The following is an 18,093-nucleotide window of genomic DNA, read 5'->3' on the forward strand; positions in this document are numbered from 1 at the left end:
TCGTGGAAGTTTTTTCTTTTTAAATGGCAGAGGTTGCTCATTGTCTGTTTTTGTGTATTTTTCGTATTTTATATGGAGTGCAATTTAAGTAGGTCAGTAGAAGGGGGCAACGTGGCTCAGTGGTAGGCCCCCAACTCAAGAGGCTCGGGGTATGATCCTCAGCAATTGTGTGTGACCTTATCGAAATATCGGTACAAGATACTGCCAGCAGGTGAATGACGAATTCAGTGTTAAGCTCTTAGAGCGCCTTAACAAGTGGAAGAGCACCATGCAACTTAGAGACCATTTACATAAACTGGAAGTAATTTGCATGTTGAATAAGATTCCCTTGTGCTGCTTGAAGTCCATTCGAATGACGCTAATGACTCAACTCACCAAATAACACACACCATTAAATCATTTCAATCAACGGTTTAATGTTGTAAGCTAGATTGCTGTGTAAATCAAAATGGGAATGCAAAATTTCTTCATAGGACTTTCTTTTTGATATTTGCATATACTAGTGTTTCAGTAACAAGCCCATTTCTACTTACAGGAGATCAAAAGTAGAAAAGAAAAAAAATCTGCAGAACACAAACTAATGAAAGAAAACAGATTTTGGTCATTGTAATGCTCCAGACTTCAATAAAAGGCTACAATGTATCAGTGTGCAAGACCTCCCGAGGCCCACAAGGCTGCAGGATCCACTTCCTTATACTCTGGCGTGTGAATTATTAACATCGTTGGCAAACTGGGGGTGGCTGAGGGAATTCCAGGCACCCAAGATTGATGTAATATTACAGATACAAGGGTCAGGAGGCACTTGGTCTCCAACGAGGAGCAGTGCTTTCTTTGTATGTACACCCAACAGATCAGCACCACGGTCGGTCCTCTCGCCTGCTTAGTCGTAAGGGATGTGCACGCACAGACGCGCTAGCTGACAAATACTGCACGCGAGCGGTTGGAAATGTGAAAATAGAATTTAAACACAATGTGATGCAATCGTCAAACAGTCTGCGCCAATAGGATTACACAACTAAAGAGAGGAAGTAAAGCTGTTTGAGATAAACAGCATAAAAGAACTAATTAAGACTAAACTGCCTTTTGTGTACTGACAGTTTACTTGGCTTGAGGCACGAGTACAAACGGATTATTTGTACATGGTGTGGTTGCTGCCTTCAACACTGCATGGTCACGTTGTCTTCTTTATGGAAGTTAACAGAAAAGGCAAAGATCTTGCAGGCACTCTGGCTTGTACTTGGGAGGGAGGATGACTTTCCCCAGAACTGATTATCTTCTTTAAATGCAAACAAGAAGAGCCATGATATTATACCACTACTGAAAGATGGTCTGGCCGTGGAAAACGGCTCTTGTTGGCCAATAGTGATGGCAGCATGTGGAGAAGGTAACAATGTGCTCTTAATTCAAATGACTTGAGCGGATGACACAAGCATTGACACACCTCCGCAACTGCAGATAAACGTTCTAGCAAGAGCAAAGAGATGTAGATTTCTATTTCCAAGCTAAAGGAAGACAGAGGACAAAATGAGAGGTAATTTGATATATTAGAAAGTTAAAATGGCTGATCACGTTCTCCAAACTCACCATTCAATAGGAGGCATCTCAAAAATATCTAGCGATATATAAGTATATACATTTTTGCTATTCTGCTGATTCCGTTTGATTGAGGTTATAAAAGCACACACACCTGACATTCATGACCGGCAAGGCACACAATTTACAGTAGCTGTCTGAAGACCGCACCGATCATTGGTTCAAACTACACACACATGCATACGCACGCTCGCACAAATCCATTTCGATCCATATCATTCATTACACAGCATTATTTGTTTAAAATAAGGAGATTGCAGGGCGTTGGTATTGTGAGGGTTGACATTTTTCAAGTACTCTTTGTTTGAAGCTCAGAACAATCCTTCACCAATGACCCCTCGGCTCACCTCGGCTCTTCATCACTTCCCAAAGTTACCGAAGTCGGCGAAGGCGTCATGTTTGGCCTGCTGAACCATTGCCGGGTTCATCCCCATTCCCATGCCACTGGGCATCGCCATCGTCACCCCTCCCATGTTCATACCCATGCCCATCCCCATCATGCCCTGGTTGGAAGCCATAGACATCCCCATCATTGCCTGGTTTGGGGGCATCCCCATTGCCATCATGCCAGCGTTGGGCGCCATTCCCATTCCAGCACCGGGGTGCATCATTACAGTGACAGGCGGTCTCGCTGCCGAGGGTCCGAGGCTCATTGAAGAGAATCCTTGTGACAGCATGTTTCCACTGGCCTGGTTGCCTGCAACGTATTGAAAAAGTCACATTTCATTTCAGGACACATGTTTTTATTAGAAATTATCTTGTTCATAAAACTTATTTGGGAGGTTCTGACGTTTGACTGTATGGAAGTACTGTTTAAGAGCAAATTATTGGTAATGAATCTTTCAACATGACTCAATCTTGGCCGCTAAGTTCACTTGATAGCCATCAGGGATGTAGCAGCAGCTAATGACAGACGTTGATGGCGTGTCGTGACCCAATGCAATAGGCGGGGCTCACGAAGCTTCATTTCATTACCGACCCCCGTGGGGACTAAGCGGTTCAGAAAATGGATGGATGGATTTTCATTGAACAAAAAGTTCCTTGGGTTCCTTAGATTGTGAAAATAAAAATCTAAGTTATTATTACAAACATGAGGCTCTCAAAAAGAATAAAGAGAGGCTCCCAGATTTGTGCTATTGTTAGCTTGTGTTTCCAAAAAGGACCATAGGTGCAGTGTTGTTTAACGACGATGACTATTTCTTGGTGTCTCTGGAAACACGCTTTTTACACAAAAAACACCGTTGAGTACAACATATTTTGTTTTATTTACCACTGCTTCCTCGTTCGCGTCTATGCTTGGCGACATTCCGTTTATGTCACAGTCCACGGAGTCCAAATGACTCGGGAGACTTCGTCTTCCCCCACGCACAAAGGAAGATTTGTGATGGTAAATATAGGACACGTTCGTTCTGATTGCCGGCCTGTCTTTGTTTTTGGAGCGTATTATTGAGACAATTCCACTCTTGTTGTGAAAGCGCTATATAAATAAGAAATTAATGTATTGTATTAGCACACCTCACACAGTCAGACATAACTTTAAAACATAAAAGATAGTCAGGCATTTGCCATCCTTGGTCTGGATCAGGCAAATCAGAACAAAAAGAGCCCGATTGTTTTTGTGTTTGCTCGGCCTGAGAATGCAAGAGCCGCATCGGTGACACATTACATTTGTACATATTGTTAAAAGCAGCGGTTCCATATTTTTACACGTTTAGTACTGCTACCACTGTTACATTATTTTTGTTTCTCTCTAGAATGGATTAGAGGTTCCACGGTAGATGAATTAAAATTAAGTGCAAGGCTGGCTGGGGTGTTTGCTGCCACATTCATTAGGGGGACAACATTGCCAAAAGATTGCCAGATTGACAAAATTCTTAATGATGCTAATGATTGTTTATTTATGAGCCTCTTCCTAGTTAGCCTACTTGCGAGAATATAAGCCTTTCATGTTGAGGTTGAACCATGTGGTTACGCCAACAAAGATGCAAATGAATTCCTTGTTGAATGCTATCATATCCTGCACTATATTATTGACGGGTTCCTTGAAAAGCAGCCAGGGCGCAGAGTTCGAATTTATGTCGACAGCTTTCTGTTACCTTGCTGAAGTGTGTTGAGGGAGGGTTGACTCTGCTTGGGCGCCTGCATGCCGGGTCCCAGTGAGTCGAGGCTGATGTTCACAGAGTGGTCTGACCAGGTGGAGGGCAGCGACGCTTTGGCTGCAGCACCCTGAGAAACGACTCCCTGCTGAGCAGTCTGCGGTTGTAGAGGTGCCCCAATGTTCTGGAGGGGCTGGTGAATTCATAAATAAAAACATACCTTAAGTGCAGTTATCACTACAAAGTCCTATTCCAAGATATGAGTAAATATCAGGTTTTTAAAATACTAAAGCAATCTTGAACTTGAGACTATGTAAGCCTTATTAATTTGATATGATGAATCTTCAGGTATTTTTCTGAGCAGGGAATATAATAATCCGTGAGGGACCATCGACGGTGCTGTGGTGGAGAGAGCGAGCAGCACCAGATTCCTGGGGGTGCACAACAGTGAGGATCTCTCCTGGTCCACCAACACCGCATCACTGGTGAAGAAAGCTCAGCGCCGCCTGTACTTCCTGCGGAAACTCAGGCGAGCAAGTGCTCCTCCGGCCGTCATGACTACATTCTACCGTGGCACCATTGAGAGCGTGCTCTCCAGTTGTATCGCTGTTTGGGGTGGTAGCTGCACTGAATACAACATGAAGGCCCTGCAGCGCATAGTTGACACGGCTGGTAAGATTATTGGTGCTTCACTCCCCTCCCTGAAGGACACTTACACCTCCCATCTCACCCGCAAGGCGACCACGATTGTGAGTGATGTGAGTTACCCCTCTCACTCTTTGTTTGATCTTCTGCCCTCTGGGAAGAGGTACAGGAGCCTGCGCTCCCGCACCACCAGACTCACCAACAGCTTCATACTCCAGGCTGTTAGGATCCTGAACTCTCTCCCCTCTTCTGCGTAGTGTCCTGTACTTTTGCGCTATATTCTGACTGTCTGCTGTATGCACACTTGCTCCATTTTCGCTCCTCTTATTTATTATGTTATTTGTTTATTATTTATTCATCACTCTTATTTATTCATTGTTTGTGCCGACTTGTTTTTATTTTTTTGTGTTGTTTACTTGTATGTATATTGTGTACTATGTCTTGTGACCGTGGGACAGTGGGAACGTAATTTCGATTTCTTTGTGTGTCTTGGCATGTGAAGGTATTGACAATAAAGGACTTTGAAATGGTATATGCTACGATCACAGTACAGTACTATTAGATGAAGTTCTGTAGGTCCAAGTTCTGATCATAATTTTAAAGGTGGGGTGATTGTCTCTTTTTGTTTAGTCAAAAAGTTTTCTTTAACACAAAGCGTCGTTCTCCATGGCGCCCATAGTCTATACGTGGTATTACAAATAACAGAGTTTATGGAAAATGAATTAGGCAGCCGAATCCATTCGATTTTAATCATCTCAGGTGGCGGCAACTTTACCACTTGCTTAAAATGATATCACAGTTGCCAGGTCTAAGGTTACAACCAATCACAGATCATTAATTTTCATATTTTGGTCATGTGATATTTGTAAGCTGGCACGTCATTTGGTCATTACCCGAGCCTTGAAAAAATGGCTACCCCTGAAATGGATTAAAACAAGTGTTTTTTACCACCTGGCGGCAGGGTCGTCTAATACGTCAGCACCTTGCTCGATGTTGTTGGTTTGTGGGTCCACATAACAAGGACACTTCAGGAAAAGTTAAGTGTATATTAAACAGCAGTAAACTGAGGCCATATTGTATGTGACGACAGACATTTGAGTACCTACAGTGAGAACGTACTATTTGTGTGGCAGGTAAGCGTCAAGAAGGGTGTGTTTCCAGCCTATTCAGTGGACACGCCTGCAGCTATTGAGAGCAAGCTATTTGTGTGCGTGTGCATTATCAGGATTCAAGAATGTCCATCCATCCATTTTCTGAACCGCTTAGTCCCCACGGGGGTCGCGGGCGTGCTGGAGCCTATCCCAGCCGTCGACGGGCAGTAGGCGAGGGACACCCTGAACTGGTTGCCAGCCAATCGCAGGGCACACAGAGACAAACAACCATCCGCACGCGCACTCACAGCTAGGGACAATTTGGAGTGCTCAATCGGCCTACCAAGCATGTTTTTGGGATGTGGGAGGAAACCGGAGTGCCCGGAGAAAACCCACGCAAGCCCGGGGAGAACATGCAAACTCCACACAGGGAGGGCCGGAGGTGGAATCGAACGGCACCCTCCTAACTGTGACGTGGACGTGATACCCAGTGCGCCACCGAGCCGCCGGATTCATGAATGTGCCAAATATAAAAAAAAATAGTTGTTGTGAAGACGCTATATAAATAAAGATGTATTGTATTGGAATGGTGGCTTCAGTTGAAGATTTGCTTATATTGCCCAGTTTAGCTGCAGAGCCATATAAATGGGTGCAGTAGTGTGACAATTAGTATATGTGACTCTCCATTCGTCATCTGAAACATGTCATCCTCATGAGGATTGCGGGTGTGCTGGAACCTATGCCAGGTGACTTTGAGAAATATGCGGGGTACACCCTGAACTGGTTGCCGCAAAATTGCCGCAAAATTCTAACACCTTGCTTTGGGCTGCCAGTTAACAAACGATGTACTTGTATATTTCATTTGATATTACCAACTACAAGTAATATTTTACACACAAGCAACAAGAAAACAAAGTATAGCTCCCTTGACATAGGATTTTTTTTCTAGAAATAAGTTTCAATATTATAATTTAGTAAAAAGTAGCACAGGTGTTACTATTTTTCCAATAAATAATGTATTTATTTTCTAACACCCCATTTATTGTCTTGTAGGGAGAATGCACACTAATCAGCTTTGATCATGTGACTGCGTTGACGTAATTAATGTCTTTTGTTTCTCTACTGTCATATTCTCTTGATCATGTTCTCTCTTTTGGTTTTGCAGTTGAAAAAAATACCTGAAAAATGATGCGTCTCCAGAGGCAACATTGTTTTAGCAATTCCGACAGCAGATGTCACAAAAGGTCATGTTTCTTGTCCTAGTACTTAATGCAGAATAGCAGTCGTCCCTGCTTAGGTTTTGCAATGACTAATTTATTTGTACAACACCAAGCTCATTAAAGAAGTGTGAGAGAAGGTTTTCTGCTTTCAAATTAGCCTCCTAAGTCAATATGTTGTATTTCATGTTTCATCACATCAAACCTTTGAGTATCCATTGGTTGTACTTGTGATTATTTCATTTTTGTAAAGCTTGTTTCTGAAGGAAAAAACAAATCACAAAAGGCTTTGCTGTCACGTGGTCACATTGATCAGGTTATATATAGATTACTATACAAATGCCGAGTGATGCTCTCACTGGCAAAGATGATATCATGTATGCTCTGGAGTCTATTTTGAATCGTCAGTCAAGCACATTAACTGATCATCAGCGCTCCAAATCTATCAAATGCAATCTCCCCAAAATCGAAGCATGAATCGGATGTCATGTAAAGCTAAGCACATTAAGAATAGATGCATCGGTGTGCAACCATGCATACCTGTGATCTCGACTGAGGCAGGCCTGTGGTACTCATGCTCTGCGTACTGTTCATGCTGAAGTTGAGGCTCTGAGAGGAAGTAAATGACTGAGCCGGCCCCATCAGGTCAAATAGATCTGCTGAGGATGAACTGGAGCCCGCCGCAGTAACTGGAGCAGGGGCGGGGGCAGGAGCAGCTCCCATGGCTCCAAAAAGGTCATTTCCACCGGTGTCAACAGGCTGAGCAGATGCTGGCATCTGGCCACCAGGGAACGCATTCCACTCGCCAAAGTCTCCGTTGTTGCTGGAGACTGGTCCGGCTGCAGGATAAAAAGCAACACGAAAAAAAAGTTATTTGTGCAAAGGTTGCTGTGATATTGCTCTAAATGGAGTTTAAATAACGGACATTCTGCAAACAAATCACACCTGTCCTGGCAAATCAACAGTTGAGTCGGCTCAGTCCACTCTGATAGATGTATTCTCAGTGATAACTGACGCCACATTTTAAAATTTAATTGAATCGATTCCGCTTGTTGTCTCTCCATCTCAACTTCCGCTACACCCCCATTCACCCCCCGCCCCGTCTTCCTCTGTCCCTGTCTCCTTGTCATCCATAACTGGAGCTGATGTGTGTCTGTTCTTGTTATGCAGAGCAGGTAGCATGCGCCATATGGCCAGCTTTCCTTCTGAATATTCTAGTAGTATGCTGGAATAGCTACAATGGCACAACACACACTTAAAAGAAAGTCTTGAATCCTACCAGATACTTGGGAAAGGCCGGCAGAAGCAGCGGGTGAAGCGAAGTCGGCAAATCCACTCATTAAGTCTGCAATGAGAACGAGTCATAAAGATGTCCGTTTTAGAGAAGAGCTCCAGGTGTTGAGCTGACAGTTAGCATTCCTTCAGTGTGCTCGGGTGTGTTTGGCAGAAAGGAGGGGTGGTGACATCTGTTCAGTCCTCCCGCCCTCTTCACTCACCGGGGACTACTCCCAAAAACATCTGGTGCACTTAGTTCCTATACATTAGCTCCCTCCTCCAACTGTCCCCAAAATCTGACGCTAGCGCCAGCAGCTGCACATTGTGACAAGTGCACAACTGTCGCTTTGAAGCAAGCTAGCTTGACAGCTAGCTTGTTAGGCCATCAGATCAGCATTCCCCATTGCCTTGAAAAGCCAGGTGCACACTCAACAAATCAGCCTCACTGTATAGACCTGGGTGGATTGGGTGGCAATGTGTGCGTGTGAGGGGGAAAAGAAAATCCCAAACAGACACACTGCATGTTACAAACTAAGTTATCTGACACTGGGTTATTACTCAAAGGTATTTAATAGCAGTGAAGCTTTGCTTATTCTGATGGCGTTCGAACCGTTTGTAAATCGGATCTTTAACGCTGTGTTTTTTTTAGGTGCACAACAGCCACAGATCTAGAAATGTGCACATGACAGCATTTTGCTAGTTGAAGCACGCAGTTTGGTTAAATCTCGATATGCAATGTGCCTGACCACAGCTCTTTTTTACAAACAGCATCTATACTTATTTTAAATGGTAGGGTCAGTTGGTGACCACTACACACAACTAGCTGAACTAAACTAACGGTACCTCCTCTAAACCACCATTACCCCAAATGCCGGCCGGAAAATTATACCAGTGGAAGGAGGCTTTGAAGGTGTCGAGTCCACCATTAGTAGGTCAGCTAGTCCGCTACTTGAGGCCTTCGTTGCCGCGGATTGTGGCTGCAATACAGAATACAGATAGATCAGAAGAGGTACATATGGCACTTGCATCCACAACACACTAAGTCAGCTTATCTTAAGTGTATTCACACACAACCTGTTTGGTGGAAGCGGTGGGGCTGGCTTCCCCTGTGTACTGGGCCGCCGCCCCCAAGTCCACTTTCTTCGATGGAACTCCTCCTCTCTTGCGGGTGGCTGTAGTCTCTGTTGCTTGGACTATTTGTACACTCTTGGTGGTAACGGTCTCTTCTTCATCTTTAAACTCTTTGCCCACTTTGCCATTCTGAGACGAGCGGCTTCGCTCCTCCTCGTCACTGGTCAAGGCCAAATGAACAAATTAAAAAAATCCAATGCCTCATGCGCTTTGCTTGCGCTATCTTCACATTTTAACTACTGGCTTAAAGTCTGTTAGCCTTTATGCAAGTGATGACAAACAAATCCGCTGGGTGCGAGGAAAATATATATATTTTTTTGAGCCAGAGGCACTTGTTTTTGGCTGAAAGCGCCACAGGAATGGATTCGCCCAAGTCAAAATTTGCGTGCCACATCTTAGACTTTAGAAAAACATTACAAACTGTTTAAATGTTGGGGTTAATTGCGCAATATATTTTCTTTGAACATCTTAACACAATCAATGTACATGACAAAACAGCCCTTCATTCTTCCTTGTATTTGTTCTTTTGTGGTTTAGTGTCTATTCTCATCAGCATTTACAGTGGGAAAAAAAAGTATTTAGTCAGCCACCAATTGTGCAAGTTCTCGCACTTAAAAAATGAGAGATGCCTGTAATGCCAGCTCCAACTCCAATTTCCAAACTCCAAATTGTGATATCTATTTTCTAGGGGCTGATATGTTAAAATAGAAAGTTAATGCATCAGATCTTATATCTTGTTCAAACTAAAGATCTTTCAAACTGTAATGTTGTCCACTTCATGCCCAGAGTCATTTACACTATTGTGGGCAATAAAATGAATAGAAATAATAAGATATATACAATTTTTTGGGGAGTGTAAATGGGGTGTGGGTATATGTAGATATATTTGACGCTTGTTGATATTTGGGACATTGCCACTCACTCCCCCTACCTAAATCGGTCCGGTGAGTCGTCTCTTTCCTTCTTCCTAAACTTGTTGATGGTATCGTCAATAGTGCTTCCAATCTTGTCACTGATCTCTCCCAATTTATCGCTGAAAGGGAACTGCCCTTTGTTACTCTCCCAATCATCATCCCACCGGTGACGGGTTTCACTGGTGTCATACCTGTCCCCCGCTGGAGGAGATCACATCAGTGGGATTAGGTCAGAAAATTCAAAGACTTTTTTTGTTGACGGGTCTGAGATTTGTTTAGATTTGCCAAGAACAAACTTACAGTAACCTCTGTATCCTCGACTATCGGAGGACACACCAACAAATTTATCTTTGTTTTTCTTGGCTTTTTTCCGTTCTTCCCTCAGCCTTTCATCATCCTGGACAAACTCCACCATCTCCTTCACCTTCTGGCGCACATTCACTCCTTGGTCTTTCCCATGCTCGTCTAGAAACAGTAAACATATGTAGCATTGAAACATGAATTGATGAAAAAAATGTTAATTTGAAGTGCTCTATATGTAACCATCGCTGAGCAGAAAATACACACTTGGTTGAAAATATTGAAAGCAGCTTTAGGGGACTGTATGAAATGTGTATGTGAGTAATTGTGGAGTAAGTAAACCTTTCATCATAGCCCACACTGAAGCTTTTGTTAATTGACATTCTGTTCGAAGAAAGCCTCTTATTATCAAAGCAGAACTTTTGAATTAAAGTGACAATGCGTTGCGGCGAGTTGAAATCCTGGTGTATGCACCAAACATTTGCGAACTGCAAAGAAAAACACTTACCAACAAAGTGGTAACTTTCTAATGATCTCAGGTCATAGAGATGTTCTCTGGCACTAGTGACAACCCGCTCTGATCCATTCCTGATTAGATGAGCAAGCAGCAGTAGGGACTGCAAGGCAGGACACATCATTTTTGTCACAAGCGTGAAGTTAATTCTGAACAACCATATGGTAGCATACAACCCAAAATGAGCAGAATGGTAAAAATGTCGAACAGCCTGAAACTTTGCTTTCTAACCATATCATAGGTGTGTTAATGAGTAGTAAGGTACTAAAAGGGTCTATCAGATGTGACCATGGGTCATTGACCTTGTTTTAACATGCTGTACTGTATGTATGCAAAGAGCTTGTGGTGCATGGCCGGCAGACCTTGTAGACTCTCCTCCAGTTTTTCTTGTTATCTCTCAGCATGCGGGTCCAAAGCATGTTCATCACCTCTGGGAACTGCTCGTACATGAAGGTCGCTCTGAACATTAACACATTGACAGGGGGCAAGAAATAAGTAACACTGATGGAGAGTGCATCATATCCAACATTTTATGAAGCAACTTTTTAATATCTTTATTTCGTTTCTTCATAAAATGTATTATAACGTATAGAACACGCATTAAAATTAATTCCCCAAAAATAAAAATAAAATGAAAGACAAATATCCTGTGCCAAGAAATAGTCCTAAGCAACAGTTTTCGCAACACAAGATTGTCATATTGTTAAAGGCACCGTTTTAGTCACCTGAGGTGTCTTGGTCGTTCTTTTCCACTTTTACCAATCAATACAAATAGAATAATCATTCACGGTAAAGACGAACAATTATAGAGGAAATGACAATACGAGTAAATTAAATAGAGTAGTTACAAAGATGGAAAATGCTGCATCATGCTAGGACAGGGGTGTCCAAACCCAGACCTCAAGGGCTGCTATCCTGCATGCTTTAAATGTTTTCCTCTTCCAACGAACCTGATTCAAATGAGCGGGATCGTTATCAAGCTTCTGAAGAGCTTGCTGACGAGCTGATGAACTGAAGTTGGACATCTCTGTGCTAGGGGGCCTGAGGGTTTATATACTCAAAGCAAGCCTCATCATTTTCAAAGCCTTTTGTTTGTCAGAGTACTTGATTGAAAGAATGTATTATGTAATGTATAATGTCTGAATTTGCTATAAAATACATGACTGATTCTTGAGAATACAACACCAACCAAACTCGGATGTCTGGTGCAGCCCAGACAGCCACTATTAAACTGCAGTGATGGGTGGTGAAATAAAGCTAGCTACTCCAATGAGTCTATTTAACTGACTTGCATATACAAATTGATATAATCTATGTTTTTTAGGGTTGTATAATTGGCCGCAGTATACTGGAGGAGACAAATAGAGCATGCAACAGTACATGAAAATGGAATAATTTACTATTATGCTGTTCCAAAGTAAGAGAGACAAGCAAAATAACAAACACAGCAAATCTTTAAAACAGTGATTGCTGGGCTAACCTTGAAATTTCACTCATCAGTTGTCCTGATGGTCCCCAGGGGTCATCATTGGTGGCCTCTCTGACTTTAGATTCCACCTCTGAGTAGTTCATCACCACATTGGTTCTGTGAGGGAGCAAGAGTGAGAGAGTGAAAAAGTGAGAGCAAAGAGAGTGAGAGAGAAAATATGCAAAACATGCACATGAAATGTTGCTTAAGTGGAAAAACATGTTCCTTATTCAAATATCCAGATAACAAATTCACTGTTTAAACACTGTTTAAACACTGAGCAATAAAAAAAAGAAGACTTTAATAATCCCAGACCCACAAACACTTGTTCTTTCTGGCTGTCTGGACAGTGGGACAAAGGGGAGTGCTCTGTGAACTCTCTTGCTGAACCCAGCATTCAAAATAAAATAACGCTGAACGAGTAAAAGCAAATTGGGTTCCAGCATAGAACATGAAAAGGTCTTTGACACTGATAGGTACAGGGATGCAAGCAAAGGCACCCCCCTTGGAGAGCAAGAGCGAGTGTGAGCTTTTGTTTGGGTTAAATAGTTCATTGGTTGTTAAATTGTTATGACAATACAAACTAATGCCGCCACTTGTTGCATTTATCCACTTGAGCCCTCAGCACAACATGATGCAACTTCAGTTTCTGGTTAGAATGTGACCTCATTCAAGAGTCACAAAATGGCAGATGAGTACATAGATATTAAACCACCAAACATCAAACACTTGCAAAAACAGATTATGGGGACATCCTGTATTAAACACAGTAACCCCCCAAGGTCCTCAGAAAGCAATGTCTCAAAAGTCACATGTTCAGTAACATTTCAAGGCGTGGGTGCTTTTATTCATTTTCATTACTCAACTATTAACTTCTTTTTAAACTTAACGTTACTTCATCTACTGCCTGTCAGCAAAACAAATGTTTTGAATGCTACAACAGGGAGAGAAGAAATTAAACTGGTAGTCATACCGGGCGGGATACACCCTTTTCTGTGGTTGTGCAGACTATGTTTTACAGCACAGGATGGTAACGCGTGGAGGACGTAATGTTCTTGGAAGGGCGACAAAATACTTTAGTGCCATCATGACTGCTATGTCAAGTTTTTTTTTATTGTTTTCCTTTATTGGAAAGAACTTGAAGTCCCCATTTGTCAATTGTTTCCTTGATTATCTTTATGACAATTCATCAATTCACCTTCTTTGTTACGTTCTGTATGTTCTACGATCAGGCCTGTGAGGTCCGTTCGAATACTGCACAACATCTTGCCTACTCTTACAGAGGCACTCAAAAAGGATGTGGTGATGCAATGCTTTATTCTCGGTGCCTTGATATTAGCGATAAAGTAGAACGCTTCTGACAGAGATGCGCTGTCGTAAGTTTGTAGATTTTCATGAACCTAAGTGTTTTATTATTCACACAGCCAGCCACATGTAAAAAGCTAAAAAAACAAAAGCTAACGGAAGCACACATTCAAAAAGTTACGTGAGCTATTAACTCGCTGTGAATGAAATACCAAAAAACTGTTAATATTGAAAAGAGATGAAATTACACTTCTAAAAACATTTACTCACCCAAGACCATTTTTTAAAAATAATTTCAAAATAACATTTTCTCCTATGTAGAAACTGTATACAAGCTAATACGCAAACTTTGAGACCAAAAACGTAATGGAATTACTATCTGTCAGGCAAATGTATGATGAATGAAAAATGGAAACACACAACCATTCATATCTAGTATAAATATTTACCTTTAGTTTGTGCTTACCACCAAACATAACTGACATTATAATGGGCAGACAGAAAAATCAAAGAGTGAAGCGGCATTATTTGCATCTGCTTGTCAAATCATTTCTCTTTTAATCTCTGCATTTATACCTGGCTTGCTTAAACTGAATAATATTGAGAATATCAACATCTTGTTAGCACAAATTGATTTTGAAATTGTTGGACAAGCCAACAACTTAGATTATAGAAACAAAACACTCCTCTATTTCCTTATATATTATTTAGTTGTGCCATTTTCATTTTCGCCAAACTTGGGACTTAGTGGGCTAACCCGGGACCTCGAGTATAGCGTCTTTCGTGCCATATTATGAGAAAATGTGTGTTGGTGTGACAGAATTCCTCGACTCATTGAATAGTCAGTGGGTGCTAAGATTTCCCGATTCAGGCTTGTTCGGCATGATATGTTTACATACTGTACATACAGTGTTGCTAAAGTAAGTAAAACTTGAACTTAACAATGATCATAACTGACGCGTCACATTGTACGTTTGTGCATTTAAATAATATCTTTTCAAACCAGGCGTCCATTTTGTGTCGTGCCAATGTTTTTACTTCAATATGAGAGCTGTCAAACTAGCTTAGCTGGCTAGCCTGGTCAATTAGCCACCTAGCCAGTACGCTAAGATATTAGCTTGTTGGCTAAGTTTATTCGCTTGACCTGCCAGGAAGATATACTAACAAAGCACTTAAATGCCGTGACGGCACGGGCTGGGTCATATACCAACCGCCACAAAAGCAACACCTACATATAAATGGTATATGTTGAACTACTGCATGTTATCTGCCGTCCATGGTTAGCAGCGTACAAGCTAGCTAACTTGTCCGAGCGATGTGACGTCAAAGTTTTTGATACGTGTCTCTTTCAGACCGGTAAACTTCGTACACAAACCAGGCTAAAGAGCTGCGGGGTACTCACGCTTTGTCAACCAGCTCCCGAACCTTCCACATGTTCAGCATCTTGTCTTTGTGATGAGGAACTCTCCGCCTCGCTAAAACGCTTTCGTGGAGCCCAACACCGATACCTAACCTCGAAATGGGAAAAGTAAAGTGCCGTTCCACCTCTCGGTCAAGACAGGAGGCGCAAAAAGCACCACCCGGCCGTCAGGAAATTCGCAACTGCATGATGTCATTTAACACAAACATCCCAAATACTACTGCAAAGTGGAACCGCTTCAAATAATCCACGAAGTCATTTTTACGTGCATTCGTAGAATCGAGGATGCAAATAGCGTGAAAAAACAAATAAACCGACCAACTGACCTCACACAGCCTTACACTTACGAGCCAAAATGTGATCATAAACACAACATACTTAGTCTCCCTTATTATTACGGTCCTATTACGTTTAGATGACAAATAACCAGAGTAACAACATATAAACAAATTTGCAGCGAGCGTTGTCACAGTGCAAGGGGCGTGCTGTGCTGTAACTTTAGAAAAAGGTAGATTGCTGAAGAAGGACACATCAACAGTCGTCAGAAAGCAGCCCGAGCATTTCTCCAACATGTAGTTGCGGAGTTTCAAACCACAACTCTTCATTCATTTAGGTTGGAAGTAACTCAACTGTGAATATATATCTATATAGATATAGTAGATATAGATATTGTTCAGTGTGGTGCTGTTGGTCCAGAAGCATTATAATATTGCTAAGTCACTTCATTATATAAATTATATTTGGATTAATTATATAAATGGATCGATCCATAGATAGATAGATAGATAGATAGATAGATAGATAGATAGATAGATAGATAGATAGATAGATAGATAGATAGATAGATAGATAGATAGATAGATAGATGGATGGATGGATGGATGGATGGATGGATGGATGGATGGATGGATGGATGGATGGATGGATGGATGGATGGATGGATGGATGGATGGATGGATGGATGGATGGATGGATGGATGGATGGATGGATGGATGGATGGATGGATGGATGGATGGATGGATGGATGGATGGATGGATGGATGGATATACATATGATATATAATACATATAAATAACATTTGCAGTTGAACCTGTTACCAGATCAGGGTGGGCTGTACCAAACTAAACTCTACCGCTGGCTGAACATGTGGTTAAAATGACACAGCTACATTGCGTGGTGACTTGTTCAAGTTTATTCACACTGTAACCCATAAAGTTAAAATATTTTTTCTTTTGATTTTTTCCTATTCAAATGCATCAGTAATTACTTTTGGCCATAATAAATACATTATGGGTCACGGCCATTTGTTTAGTGCAAGGTGCAAAAGACATTTATTTTCACTTCATAAGCAATGGTGTATTTTTTATGAAGGAGAAACGGATGCTTACGGTGAGCTTTATTTCTTAGTTCAAGCGGACACATTGAGGCAGTTAGAGCGGATGCCACAACAAACAGGTTGAGTGACTGTTCTTGTTGGAGGTGTGCACTCTTAATTGAGTAGTTTTCAGTGTGTTTTTGTAGCATCTCGACAAACTTCTCACGCTCCAACGTCAAACCAAAACCTTTCATTTGTGTCCAAATGTGCTCCAGCCACATGAAAGTGAGCAGGTCATCGCCGCTGTGTTCTCTCACTCCCTCCTCATCTGGCATTCAGGCATGCAATGACCCAGTGATGCTGTGTGACAGGCCAGCTAGGGCACTGGCTGTTTGTGTCAATCCAGATCAATCACTCCCTCTTCTGGACGGTCGACGTCATCAACACACACAAAGGTCATAGGGGTGCACTGAAGCCAGGCCTGATGTGGCGACGAGTGAGGTCAGCGTGGCATGTGAACACTTGACTGACTTGAGTGTCAGATTGGATAGAGAAGAAGTTCATGAAGAGGAAGGAGAATAAAAAGACTGGCAGTAGATGTTTGGTCATGTTTTTAAATACACATCCGATTCTCATGTGACTTGCGTGCGTAACCCAAAAACAGCTAAACCCTTTTTGTCATATTGATTAATACAGCATCAAGATAGAAGGCCAGCATCCAAAAGGACGCTCTAATGATACGCGTAAATCGGCCTGTGACTTAGACATCTACGGGGGAGCAGGAGGAAACAACACAATAGCCAAAATACAAGCCTTTAGAGAGAAGAAGAACAACAAGAAACAGCACTTAACGGCCCAGAATCCACTGCACCCGCGGGAGCAACCTCAATTACTGTTACACGTCCGAAGAGCAGAACTCTAGGAGAAGTGATTGCTGAGATGGAAATGGCTGTGTGTGATTGTGCATGTGTGAATGTGTGTTAGACGATGGATAGAAAGGCACTCAGTAAAAAGATCTTTCAGGAACACTTTGCCTCTGTGACGTTGACGCGAGCTGTTGATTGACGTGCACTTCTCGACACAAGCTCGGGCTATCAAGCTATCTGCCACGCATTAGGCATGGCTTGCTCCTCTGGGAGGGGCCTAAGTGGTAAATGATGTTGCTCGAGACACTCTCTATCAACAATGTGTGTGTTTTTTAGATTGTGTGAATGCTGAGGAGAGCAAAGTATTCAATCAAAGATTTGATTGAAAAGCCCATGTGTCTTGGAAGATCACAAATCTGTTCACTGATGGAGAGCTGGCATTGGTGCATGTAGAAAAACACTCTTAATTGTATTGGTATTGAACTGGCTATTCGTTACATGTTTGTAAAAATGAAAATAAAACTTTTTGCCACTCGTTTAACCTAAAATGCCACCTTTATGCTACCCAAATTTAAACAAATATGTATGTAATTACGACTCCAGCAGCTAGGGGACGCTCAGACTTTTCTAAAACCGACATCATTTTTCTGAGCACTGTGAGCAGATTCATTCCCATGGTTTGTGTGAGCATATCGAATAGTAAATGCCAGTCAATGTTAAAAGTCGAGGCTGTGCCTTCAAATGTCCAAACTTCCAATAATAAATGTGATGAGAAACTTGTGTTTAGAATCAACTCACCCCTGGAATGCGAAGGGAAATTGCACTTTTCTGACTATTGTTCTTCTTTATTAACATTTCATAACAACGCTTACTGTTTCCCCCGCATTAGCTATAATTCAACAACTGTATTTCTGTGGAGTCATTCTGTGGGGCTCCACTTC

The 18,093-nt window shown here is 42.0% G+C and overlaps 1 protein-coding gene and 1 long non-coding RNA gene across 3 annotated transcripts; one reads left to right on the plus strand and one right to left on the minus strand.

The window, feature by feature from the left end:
• Window positions 1–396: 396 nt before the first annotated feature.
• On the minus strand, window positions 397–15,252 carry clint1a (clathrin interactor 1a). 2 transcript variants are annotated; one of them, XM_088377909.1, is made up of 12 exons: window positions 14,952–15,252; window positions 12,257–12,361; window positions 11,139–11,235; window positions 10,771–10,879; window positions 10,263–10,427; window positions 9,980–10,163; window positions 8,992–9,208; window positions 8,807–8,894; window positions 7,922–7,987; window positions 7,183–7,481; window positions 3,690–3,882; window positions 397–2,290 (listed from the first exon to the last, which is right to left on the minus strand). In XM_088377909.1, the coding sequence occupies exons 1-12, from the start codon at window positions 14,990–14,992 to the stop codon at window positions 1,953–1,955; spliced, it is 1,902 nt and encodes a 633-aa protein (XP_088234035.1). In that variant the 5' UTR covers window positions 14,993–15,252; the 3' UTR covers window positions 397–1,952. The 2 variants fall into 2 exon arrangements, with proteins under 2 accessions (XP_088234035.1, XP_088234044.1); XM_088377918.1 differs by lacking the exons at window positions 12,257–12,361; window positions 14,952–15,252 and adding an exon at window positions 11,727–11,868.
• On the plus strand, window positions 14,422–17,781 carry LOC148404096 (uncharacterized). The gene is made up of 5 exons (XR_015858936.1): window positions 14,422–14,469; window positions 14,902–15,582; window positions 16,379–16,450; window positions 16,562–16,890; window positions 16,983–17,781. It is a non-coding gene; the product is annotated as an uncharacterized LOC148404096 (long non-coding RNA).
• The last annotated feature ends 312 nt before the right edge of the window (window positions 17,782–18,093 follow it).

This window comes from Syngnathus floridae, chromosome 1 (genome assembly GCF_059516105.1).
Source record: "Syngnathus floridae isolate MCC-2025c chromosome 1, RoL_Sflo_1.0, whole genome shotgun sequence".
Lineage (NCBI taxonomy): Eukaryota > Metazoa > Chordata > Actinopteri > Syngnathiformes > Syngnathidae > Syngnathus > Syngnathus floridae.